The sequence below is a fragment of the Phocoena phocoena genome, chromosome 13 (assembly GCF_963924675.1).
Source record: "Phocoena phocoena chromosome 13, mPhoPho1.1, whole genome shotgun sequence".
NCBI classification, from domain to species: domain Eukaryota; kingdom Metazoa; phylum Chordata; class Mammalia; order Artiodactyla; family Phocoenidae; genus Phocoena; species Phocoena phocoena.
Window position 1 is genome coordinate 80,824,241 of NC_089231.1, and position 12,877 is coordinate 80,837,117.

Genomic DNA, 12,877 nt, shown 5'->3' on the forward strand with positions numbered 1-12,877 from the left:
GAGACACGGAAGCAACCTAAATGTCCATAACAGATGAATGGATAAAGAAGATGTGGTTTATATATATACAATGGAATACTACTCAGCCATAAGAAAGAATGAACTAATAAGAACCTGCGGTATAGCACAGGGAACTCTACTCAATACTGTGTAATGGCCTATATGGGAAAAGAATCTAAAAAAAAAAAGTATATATATATATATGTGTGTGTATGTATAACTGATCCACTTTGCTGTGTACCTGAAACAACACTGTAAATCAACTATACTCCAATAAAAAATTTTTTAAAAAGAAGAATGAAATAATACCATTTGCAGCAACATAGATGGACCTAGAGATTATCATATTAAGTAAGTCAGAAAGAGAAAGACAGATACCATATGATATCACTTATATGTGGAATCTAAAATACGATACAAATGAACATATCTACAAAACAGAAACAGACTCAAAGACATAGAGAACAGACCTGTGGCTGCCAAGGGGGAGGAGGGGTGGGAGGGATGGATTGGGAGTTTAGGATTAGCAGATGCAAACTATTATATACAGGATGGATAAACAACAAGGTCCTACTGTATAGCCCAGGGAACTATATTCAATATCCTGTGATAAATCATAATAGAAAAGAATATGAAAAAGAATATATATATATGTATAACTGAATCAGTTTGCTGTACAGCAGAAATTAACAACATTGTAAATCAACTATACTTCAATAAAATATTAAAAAAAAAAAAGAATAGAGCGGAACAGTTATGACTGACCAAATCCTTCAATCCTGCCTGATATAGGGAAACTGCCTCATATAGAGGGTTACACTCCTAAGCAAGACAAGAGAAACATGTAATCAAAATTACCCTGGAGAATCCCTCAGAAAGGTGCCATGGTGAAGACCAAGGGACTCTTGAAATCTCACGGGTACCCTGGAGTGATCCTCATTTCTGTGGGTGGGCACCAGATAAAGCTGGGAGCCACACTCTAGAGTTACAATCACTCAGAGAGTTGTTCACACAGCGAAAGGGACAGAATCCAACGAAGGGAAAAGCCACTTCATAACCACAGTCACTTGTCAACATATTAATGCATTAGCCGATGCAATTTTAATTGTTGTTACCCACTCCCTTTCTTTGTTGCGTGGGTGGAGTTGAATTAACTTAGCTCAAAGGCTCATACGATGAACATCACTGCAGTAACCACATCTGTTACTTCAACAGTCATCCTAAAAACACCTTCTTTTGGCCCCTTGAGTAATCAGGCAAGAGGGGTGGGTGGATCCGCATGAATTCACCGTGACCGTTGCAAAACAAAAAAATAAAGAAAGAGCACTTTCAGGGAGAATTCCATGCAGAAGCAAAACTGAAAGCTGCATGATATCTTCCTTTTGCCCTGACATCACTGTGCCAAGGCCAGCCTTTCTGCCCTGCCCGCTTCCAAGTTTCTTTCAGATCTAGTACTTGAGTTTTGAATTATTAATTCCCCAAATATGCTGGCTTGAACCTGATTTCATCACCGCTCGCATACAAGGCCAGGCTCTCCTGATTCTGTTAGGCCTTGGGCCCCCGTGTTGCTTACAGCATTGTCCAACTTAATAACTCTGGGTCTGTCACTGGCAACCACCAGGCACCTCAATCACCCAGGGAGACAAAACTGCTTGCAGGCAACACCATCACGATGCTCTCAGAATTCTGAGACACCATTCCACATCGCAATGCTGTTATCCAAAGGCTTTTGGATTTTTTTTTTTTCCAGTTTAAAAAATCTTGTTACAAGTTGGACTTAAATTATATATCAATTACGATTGCTCACTGGACAATTAAAGAACATATCAGAAGTCAGTTTTCGGGCTTCCCTGGTGGCGCAGTGGTTGAGAATCTGCCTGCTAATGCAGGGGACACGGGTTCGAGCCCTGGTCTGGGAAGATCCCACATACCGCGGAACAACTAGGCCCGTGAGCCACAAGTACTGAGCCTGCGTGTCTGGAGCCTGTGCTCCGCAACAAGAGAGGCCGCGATAGTGAGAGGCCCGCACACCGCAATGAAGAGTGGTCCCCGCTTGCCGCAACTAGAGAAAGCCCTCGCACAGAAACGAAGATCCAACACAGCAAAAATAAATAAATTAATTAATAAACTCCTACCTCCAACATCAAAAAAAAAAAAAGAAGTCAGTTTTCACCAGTGGACTTTCACCTGCATTGGTTTCCATCTAAATGTCCAGAAGGTCATCTCTGCTTTTGTCACTCTCCACTGTCAGCTGCTGGGTCCCCCACTTCTTAACCTCAGAACCACAGGAAGCTGTGTCCGTCATGGGGTTCATTTTGCACACGACAGATTTCATTGTGGTCCGCCCTCCAAATGTGTAAGTTGACCAAAGACACCAAGTGGCTTACTGGTTTTGGTGCCGAGGGTAGGCGCCATTGCCCAAACTTCCTCTGGGGCTTCCTGGCCTCGGCCGTGTCCTGCCAACTCCTCCCCTGTCCAACAGGGTCAGGCTTGTGGATTATTAAGGTGAACAGGTGAGATGCTAAACTCATGTCTATGACTGTGGAAAAAATAACCCTTCACAACTTCTCTCCCTACCAGCAACTTCTGTGACTTCAAAACCACAGCGACCCTTCATCCCTGTCCACTCTGAGCCCAGTGCAGACCGAACACTGAGGGGAGGTAAAGACCCAAAGCATGGAATGAAAATGCAGTCAAAGAAGGACCTTGTCAGATATATATTTGGACCCAGGAGGCAAAAGCCACCACAGATGAGTGTACTGCTTCCTTTTTAGAAACTCAGTATTGCGACACTTCAATCTCTAGGAATTCATCCTTCACAGAAATGCTCCAAAGACATACATATCAAGATATTTATGATAAGCGCTGTTTGTTACAGGAAAAAAATCAGAAACAACCTAGAGGTCTGTTAGTAGGAAAGGGGAAACAGCCTAAGAGTCCACCCACATAAAAGAATATTAGGCACATGTTTAAAAGAATTCAGTAGCTCGACCTCCACTAGAGTCTATGTTCTTCAAGAACAAGGATTTTTTCTGTCTTGATCACTACTGTAAACCCAGCACCCAAAACAGAAGCTGACACATAGCGAGTGCTCCGTAAATACCTGTCGAGTAAATATTTTGCTTGGTGAGCAAACCTAGTGGCAAAAGCATTATAAACATATGAGCCATTTTGCATAAAATTAAAACACAGTAATGTTAGAACATGCAATGGAAAAGGGTTCATTGCTCAAGCTAGTGGATTGGTATGTGCGGGCTCACGACACTCGTCTCTTCACCTTTAGGTATGTTTGAACATTTCATAATAAATATTTTATAAGGACAAAAGAAAAACTCCAGGGCTTCCCTGGTGGCGCAGTGGTTGAGAGTCCGCCTGCCGATGCAGGGGACACGGGTTCGTGCCCCGGTCTGGGAAGATCCCACATGCCGCGGAGCGGCTGGGCCCGTGAGCCATGGCCGCTGAGCCTGCGCGTCCGGAGCCTGTCCTCCGCAACGGGAGAGGCCACAACAGTGAGAGGCCCGCGTAACACATAAAAAAAAAAGAAAAACTGCAGTACTACGCACCAAATCGTTAACAGTGGTTATCTTAGGAAAGATTTTGAGGGATCTTCTCCCACTCTGACCTTTTATATTTAACTTTGTATTTTTAAAATATTTTTATTGAAATATAGTTAATTTACAATGTTGTGTTAGTTTCAGGTGTACAGCAAAGTGACTAGCTATACATATATAAATATTTTTTAGATTCTTTTCCATTATACGTTATTACAAATATTGAATATAGTTCCCTGTGCTATACAGTAGGTCCTTGTTAGTTACCTATTTTATATATAGCAGTGTGTATATGTTAATCTCAAACTCCTAATTCATCCCTCCCCTCTCCTTTGGTAACCATAGATTTGTTTTCTATGTCTGTAAGTCTATTTCTGCTTTGTAAATAAGTTCATTTGTATCTTTTTTTTAGATTCCACATATACGTGATATCATATGATATTTGTCTTTCTCTGTCATACTTCACTTAGTATGATAATCTCTAGGTCCATCCACATTGCTGCAAATAATTACTTTGTATCATGTTTGCAATCAGGGGGAAAAAAAAACTTCTTAAAGTTACATTTTGCCCAAAGTACTAAGGTTGTGAACATACGCTTGCCTGCAGCGAACCTAGTTAAAAGAGGGTAGAATTTCAGCTACTGTCAGATCACCAAGAAGAGCCCAACTTTAACCATTATCAACACTTTGTCTGCATGTTTTAATATCACGCTTGATATTTTTTACACAAAATATGTGATATACTACTTAAGATTTTGCTACTATTCTGTTCATCAGCAACAGTCAGTCAACCAATATTTATTAAAACCTTCTGTGAGCCAGACACTGTTTTAGGCACTGGGGCTAGAATAACAATTAAGAAACAAAAAGCCTTTCCCTGGTTCCCAGATGCCAGCTCCCTGCCCTCTCTTGGCCCAAGCTAGGGGCACTGCTTCAAGGCTGTATTATTCTGTCTCACTTCCTCCAACAGTCCCTGAAGAAAATCTCCATCTCTATTGCAAGACTCGAGAAACTTATGCAGTAAGAGCTGTTGGACCCTTCTTCCCATGGAGAAATGAAGCTTACATTCCAAAACAGAAAATCAAAGGGGAGAAAAAAAAGCATACTAATGCAATCACCCTTTTCCAGTCACAGTCTCTCAACCATACTCTCCAGGAAGCCTCTTTAAAAATATGAAACATCTCCCTGGAAGAGGATTCTACTAGAAAAATCTATGTTTCACTAAGTCTAGTCCCCTGATTACTGAATGAGTCTAGAAGATCCACTGCTTTAAAGGAACCGGAGGGCAATCTCAGGACTAAAGAAGGTGCATGTTGATAGCTCAGTAAATTAGTCTGTCACATAATTCCCCTTCCCCTTCCCCTCCCACTCCCTATTTGAGAATTTAAATATTCCACAAAATAAGGTGGGAGCTTATTCAAACAAACACAGAATCATGAACAAATACGCCAAGTACATTTTCAAGTTAAAGGTACACAATATATTAAACATTGAGGTTTATGGTTATCATTATTGGGTAACATTTATTGTTTCTACGTGCCAGGCAACATGATAAGCCTGGACTGTGCACTAACTCATTCAATCCCTATTGATGAGATAATGTGTTTTCCCCTATTTTGCAGATGAGGGCACTGAGAACAGACAGGGTACCGACGGTCACTTAGCAATACATTGGTTTAATCCACTCAAAACTTCCAGGTCCTTTGGGCAATGTATATCCCCCTTCCCATGAGGTCCTGGTGACCACAGTGCCCTGGACCCCTGGGCACCTAGATGAGGCCAATCACAGTACTTCACACCCTGGCCCAGTGACTGGTCAAGGGGTGGGCAAGTGACCCAAAGCAGAGCCAATGAGAATCTTCCCTGGGATTGCATGAACATAGACAGTGGAAGATACACGTAGTTCCCCGGCACATGGAATCTGTGGAGCCCTATGCCTCACTGCAAACAGTGGAATGCAGCCAAAGAGATTCTACGTCCCTTCCAGGCCTGAGCCCAAAAATGGCCTAGCAGCTTCCACTTTTGTGCTTTTGGAAACCCTGAGTTGCCATGGAGGAGGTCTAGACATCTCTGCTAGAGTGTAGACCAGGGGTCAGCAACTTTTTCTTAAAGGGCCAGACAGTAAATATTTTAGGCTTTGTAGGCCATATGGTCACGCCTACTCAAATGCCTCGTGATGTGACAGCAGCCCTAGGGAACAGGCGTGGCTGTATTCCAGCAGAACTCTGTTTACAAAGCAGGCATCTCAGGCTGTAGTTGGCCAGCCCTTCATGGAGAGACCACACAGAAGAGCCATATGGAGAGGAAGAGGCCCTGAGATTTCACGGCGAGACAGAAAGGCCCGCTAGTCCCAGAGTTCTGGGTGGTGGGGGGCTTCCCCGTGCATTGTAGGATATTTAGCAGCATCTCCGGGCTCCACTCATTAGCTGCCATGAGCCCCCTCCCCGCCAGCTGTGACAACCAAAACTGTCTCCAGATACTGCCAAACGTCCCTGGGAGGCAAAATCACCGCTGGTCGAAAAACACTGGGGTCAGGTGAAAAAATACGAAACTGGGGAACCAGCAGTCAACTTCCCCACCACGTGGAAGTCAAGGAGAGTCGAGAACAGGGTGCATTCGTGGACTTCCCTGGTGGTCCAGTGGCTAAGACTCCACGCTCCCAAATGTAGGGGGCCCGAGTTCGATCCCTGGTCAGGGAACTATATCCCACATGCCGCAACTAAGACCCAGTGCAGCCAAATAAATAAATAAATACTTTAAAATAAATAAATAAAACACAACAACAAGGTGCGGGCAGGGCCTATTCATGACTTTCACAGTCCCTAGGCACTTCTGCCTTTGTCAGTCCCTTGCTCCATAAGAAATATATTTTATATAAATATATATATTTTTTATGACTGCATTGGTATAAAGATGAATATAATCCAGAATCATTAAACATTATTAGCATACCCATATTTTCTTATGATTTTAAAATAAATTAAGTTAAACTAATTACAATAAATTCAATTTATTAAAATTAAATACTGTGGGCGCTAAGCACTGTGCTTATAATGCTTAATGAATAATCAGCTTTGAGTGAGTGTAAAGATGAAGTCAGAGGACATTATTTAAGTCCTTGGAACCAGCCATGCCGAAAATTTGACCCATCCCTGGACTATCAGTTTCATGAGCCAAAAAAAATTCACTTTTTGGGATAAACAACAAAGACCAACTGCACAGCACGTGGAACTATATTCAATATTCTGTGATAAACCATAATGAAAAACAATATATATAACTGAATCACTTTGCTGTACAGCAGAAATCAACACAATGTTGTACATCAACTATACTTCAATAAAATTTTAAAAATTTTTTAGTTCACTTTTTGGCCTAAGCTAGTTTGAGTTGAGTTTCTGTCACCTGCAACCAAGACTTATCCGGTCTCCCAGAGACAGAAGGTGGAAGCTGACCTTGAAGGTGAGTCCGTCTAAAGCAGACTTCCCACCCACTCCCACCGACCACAAACGCATCCCGCCTCTGGCACCCTTCTAGTTCTCTCTAAGCAGGACAGTTTTCAAGAAAAAGTTGCCCACACTTACACTTCTGGACAAAGTTGCTCACGTGCTTAATCTTCATCAGAGCAGGCTGACTGCATTCTTTAAAGAGAACAAAGAGGGCATCTAATATCCCTTCCCGGGAAAGAGGAGACATCTGCTGTTGAGTCATGAAGGGTGGTTTCCCCTAAAAACAGCAAACAGCAGATGGAGACACTGTCAATAATGAAAAGCTTTGATCAATAACATCCACGCAGAGTAAATTGCAAGCCACCAACTCGACTAACTGCTCACGACACACACTAACAACGTAATTCGGTGGCCTCGTTCTTTAAAGCAACATCCATTGACAGTCATTAAGTTATCACTCGGACATTCCATCACCGTGGGCTTCTTCCTCCAGCACCTCGGGAGAAAAACTTCACCAGCATGCCAAGAGTAAGAAAAGGTCCTTCTTTCTTAATGGTCTGAGGCTCGTGGGGACATCTACTCTGAACCCTGCTGGTCCTGTCAGATCTCCATGTCTCTGCACTAGGACACAAATGATTGCCTCTTCCTCCCTGTGTTCCCAGAGGTTTGCTGACATAACTTTGGTTTAATTCACTTGAACAATCTAGGGTCGTGTAAATGGAGTGACTGCGCTAAAGCTGAATTTATTCACGATCTCGAGCAACAGCTGCAAACTGGCAAACTGCATCTAGTCCACGGACATGTTTTGTTTGGCCTGTGGTATTTAAAATAATTTGAGTTATCTGCCAATATTGAAAAATCAGGAGATTTCACACCAAAAAAAAAAAAGGGGAGGAGAGGATTTCCAGCTTCTCGTGAGACCCTGGCAGATCTGGCAACAATGCCCCACATTCCTGCCTGGGGATGCTGAGTTGCAGCTGAGGAGCGCTGCCCCTCTGGGTAGCGGATGTGGTCTGCATTTCACTGCAGACCTGACTCGCAGCTCTTCCATCTGGCTCACTTGACTCCTTTACACTGCCTGGCCCCCAAAGACATGAGTTTGCACCCCTGGTCTAGAGCAATGAAACCCATGTGCCAAGCTGTGGACTGTGTGCAGGTCTCTCTGCAAAGCCGGCCACCAACAGTTCCTCTAACTCTGAAGGCACTTGCCACTGCACCCACCAAGAGTCAGAATCTATTTCCTCTCCCCGTGAATCTGTGCCATCGCCATGACTCACGTCAACCAACAGAACATGACATAAGGGATCATATGCCAGCTCAAGGTGGAACCCTTAAGAAGTCTGGCTTCTACTTTTGCTTTTTTGGGGAAGCCATCCACCAAGTCAAGAAGCTTGGGCTAGACCAGGGGTCAGCCAAATCTGGCCCACTGTGTGTTTTTATAAATAAAGCTTTATTGGAACACAGCCATACCTATTAATTTACACATCGTCTATGGCTGCTTCTGTGCTACAATGACAGAGTTGACTAGTTGCAGCAGAGACCGTAAGGCCCATGACATCTAAAATACTTATTATCCACAGAAAAAAATTACAAGCCCCAGGTTAGACTGACTGAATAATGAAAGACCTTTGGAGAAGAGAGGTCAGTAGAACCCTGAGGCTCCCCAGCCAGCAGCTGGCACCCAAATGTTCCAGTCCCAGCCAAGCTCCCAACTCAATACAGCCCCATGAGTGACCCCAGCAGAAGAACCACCTAGTTGAATGCAGCCAACCCACAGAATCATAAGACAAAATAAATCACTGTTGTTTTAAACTTTGTGAGTGGTTTGTTACACAGCACTGGATAACAGAAACAGATTGGCTACATCTGAATCACTTGGAGAACTGGAGCACTTAAAAAACAAAAAAAAACAGATTCTCAGGTTCCAACCCAACCTACTGAATTCCAATTTCCCAGTTTGTAGCTTAGAATATGTTTAGTAACAAGTCCTCCCTAGAGAGTCAGACCTCAGCCAGGTTTGTGAAGCACTGGGTCACAAAAGGTCACCCTTCTGTCACTTTAGAGCTCTGTCACTAACTGGGAAACTAAGATTCTCTGTTTCTTCTGTTCCTTAATGAGTTTAAGCAGCTGTTCCCAAATACAGTACTGAGTCTTAACAAAGTTTTCAAGTCTGCCATGAAATAAGAAAAGATGAACACCACATTATGACTGTTTTATAAAGCTACATGTATTCAAATTGTAAAATGGTCCTTTATTCTGCAACGATGTCCTTCCTCTCATGGTATTTCTTAAAATGTCTTTTCTTTATGAAATAAAGAAGATAATATGATTTTCTTTTTTCTCTGTGTTTTTTACATTCCTTACTTGGCAAAATAGAAAGTTGGCAAACCTAGGTCAACCCAGCAAATTTGTAAAATTTTGCTGGCTCGAAAATTTTAAAGTCTGCCAACCACTGACCTAGAGCTTGTGGGGAAGTTCTGTTAAGTAGAAACTGAGACCCCGTCTAAAGTACTTACCTAAATGGAAAACAAAACCACTACTCTCTATCCAAACCTCATTAAAAGGGCGCTGGGATAGGGCTAGAGTAGGATAATTAAATAGTTTAGAAATCCCACTAGGGGATTAAGGACAGAGAGGGAATTTTAAGGGAGTCTGGGAGACTGTTATAGCTAATGACCACTCAAGAAAAGAATCCAGTAACCTAGCAACAATCTATACTACCTTGAAGGAAGACCAGGTGCATTCAAGTACCAAGTACACTAAAGCCACAAGTCCTGATAGCTAAAACACGAGACAATAGTTATGGGCTCTGAATCTTTTTACACGAAGTCAGGAAGTTAATGGTCCTTGAAGAGGAGCATTTCTGCATGTATCCAAGACAGAAATATAGGTAAAAGGAGAAAGAAACTAGGTGAAAGGGGACATTATATTGAAACCTGAGATGAATTACCATATTTTAGTATATGTTACCACTCTCCTGCTAATACACATGACTTAAGTAACACCATGACAGTCCCGGTTAGACCATATAGGGTCAAAGGAAGAACTAATGATATAAGCCTTGATGTCTGCCCAAAAATGAGAAAAAAGGTGGCCTTCCCCTCTCCCCACTTTTTCTTTGACTATAAAAACGTAGCCCCTCTTTGCTCTCGGGGCTGCATTCCCTTGTCGGCTGTTTGTATCTCTCACAAGCATCCTATGCTAAGAAACTCACTCTTTGCCTTTTCTGTGCTGAGACAAGAGAACCTGAGCTTCAGTTAAGTCCTGACACCAGGTGAATGGTTTCAATTAAAGGACAGTGGGTTCAAGTCCCCTCCTAAGTCAGGGATCGTGGGTTCAAGTCCAATCTGAGTTTTGGCTGTGTTCAAGTCCCATCCAAGAAGGAATGCAGTTTCAGCTGGAAGGGGGAAAAACAGTATCCTTACCTGTTTATATTAAGGCGAATGTTAGGGTTACGCTACACTTGCAGATAACAGCTTTCCTGGGAGCGGGGTGGAAATCATTAGTTTAAAAAAAAAGATGAATTAGGGGTTTATCCACAATCCTTGCTGTTAAAATGACATTTAAGTACAAGACACACTTAATAAACTCTGACATACTCTGGCGGTATTGCCCAGCAGTTACATACCCACAGACCAAAAACTGGGCATGGCTTTGCCATTTACAAGCTGTGTGATTCTGGGCAAGTCTTTGTCTCCCTCCACATCTGCACATGATAAGCCCTTAATAAATTCTGTCATAAGTTGAAAGTTTGGGAGTAAAACGATAAAGGGGTTAAAAAGTGGTAGCACTCAGTCAGCTGAGGTTAAAAATAGACTATTCATTAGTGAAAAATGGCTCATGACTTAAATGGTGATGGGGATGCTCCCACCTACACTTTCAATCTGTCCCCATTCTGACCTGTTTGAACATTCCCCAATACCAATATCTTGGGGAAAATGTCCTCAAGATCGTATTAGTGTTGAAACTAATATAACATTGTAAAATACTATTACATTTAAACCAGTATAGTTGGTTTAAACGTATTAGTGTTACTATTAAATACTATTAAATTGAATAGTATTACTATTAACTTACTACTAAATAGTATTACTATTTATCATCATACAGGTATCATACAAAAATGCCTTCTTAAATATAACTACTGCTATGTGAACATAAATTTATTATTACTGGGCTTCCCTGGTGGCACAGTGGTTAGGAATCCACCTGCCAATGCAGGGGACACGGATTCAAGCCCTGGTCCAGGAAGATCCCACATGCCGTGGAGCAGTTAAGCCTGTGCACCACAACTACTGAGCCTGAGCTCTAGAGCACGTGAGCCACAACTACTGAGTCCGCGCGCCTAGAGCCCGTGCTCCGCAACAAGAGAAGCCAATGTAGTGAGAAGCCCGCACACCGCCACGAAGAGTAGCCCCCGCTCTACACAACTAGAGAAAAGCCCACGCGCAGCAATGAAGACCCAACACAGCCAAAAATTAAATAAATTTTTTTTAAAAAGCCTATGAGAGCATGTATTAATTGGAAAGAAAAAGATCAGGAAAGACTGCTAAAAAAAAATTTATTATTACTGTCACTAATACTATTTCTACACTTATTATTAATAATAGTTACCATTTATAAAAGGCTTACCGAGAGCTGGGCAAGAAACTAAGTACTTTACATGGATTATCTCATTTAATCCTCACAACTCTGTAAATTAGGTGTTATAACCTCTATTATAGAGAATGGAAAATGGATTCAGAGAAGGCAACTGACTCGCCCAAGGTAACACAGCTAACAAGTACTGGGGCCTGGGTTCAAACCTAAATCTTCACCACTATCTGTATTGTCCCTTTGACTTACAAATACGTAAGTCAAACAAGGATTTCTACATCAACGGTGTTCCACCTACATCAGAAACAAAAGAATTAGAAATCTACATGGAAAAAAAATCTGACATTAAGTTTTAATCCTTTGGGGTGATGGAAATGTTCTGTATCTTGAGAGGAAAGGGGGTTTCACAGGTGTGGTATTTATCAAAACTGTTTTTTTTTTTTTAATCTAAACTATAAACATCCCTTGAATGAAAAGGATTTCTGTATTTCTATAGGATTACAAGTATAGAAAATTCGGTCAAAAGAGTGTCTTTGTTCAATTACTTTTCTTTAATAAAAGGACAAACTTTAGTACTGAAGTCATAAAAAAGGTCTTCCTTCCAGGGCAAGTTGAGCCACCCACTCCTGTCTGAACAACGGCTCCTTTCCAAAACTATCAGCACATATGAAACACCAAAGGGGATTTTCTCCTGGATTAGCCTCAGTCCTATAACAAAAGCAAAGGTAACAAAGAGGTTCCAAGGAAACACACAGAGGTGAGCAAAGTTGGCAAGCCAGTCTCTTACCTGGAAGAAAAGATTCAACCTGGAGGCCCGGCTGGCAATGGATTCCGCAGCACCAGCGTCCGGCAGATTCCGTGCTCCATACTTGAACTTCAACATCTCCTCACTGGTGATGAAGGAAGATGGGTTAATTGTGTTCTGCAGATTTGAGCAGGAAGGGCTTGAGATCCCGAGCTCCCTCAGGATATCAGGAAAGGGAGGTGAAAATCAGCCACCACTGGGTCTTGGGATGCTCAGTCTGATGACGGAGATTAAAAATCAGATTTTTATTCAGTGTAACAGGAGTAACACTTATCTGACATACTCTCTTAAAAGTCTGTTTATCTGCCCTCCTTAGAATGTAAGCTCCACCAGGGCAGGGACTTTTATCTTCATATAGTGGGGAAACATATAGCCCAGCACATAAATACTAATAGCTACTGAATAAATCGCTGAAAATAAACAAATTACATAATACAGGTATGTTGAAAGGTTTCAAGCGCCATGGGGTTCAAAAA

The 12,877-nt window shown here is 42.1% G+C and overlaps 1 protein-coding gene across 1 annotated transcript in view; it reads right to left on the reverse strand.

Moving 5' to 3' along the window:
- Nucleotides 1-12,479, reverse strand: part of CIT (citron rho-interacting serine/threonine kinase) — a 169,668-nt gene extending 157,189 nt beyond the window's left edge. The window contains exons 1-2 of the mRNA XM_065889532.1: nucleotides 12,384-12,479; nucleotides 7,136-7,277 (exon numbers count right to left, since the gene is read on the reverse strand). Coding sequence (XP_065745604.1) covers nucleotides 7,136-7,277; nucleotides 12,384-12,479 — 238 coding nt within the window. The remainder of the gene's footprint in view (nucleotides 1-7,135; nucleotides 7,278-12,383) is intronic.
- Nucleotides 12,480-12,877: the final 398 nt, after the last annotated feature.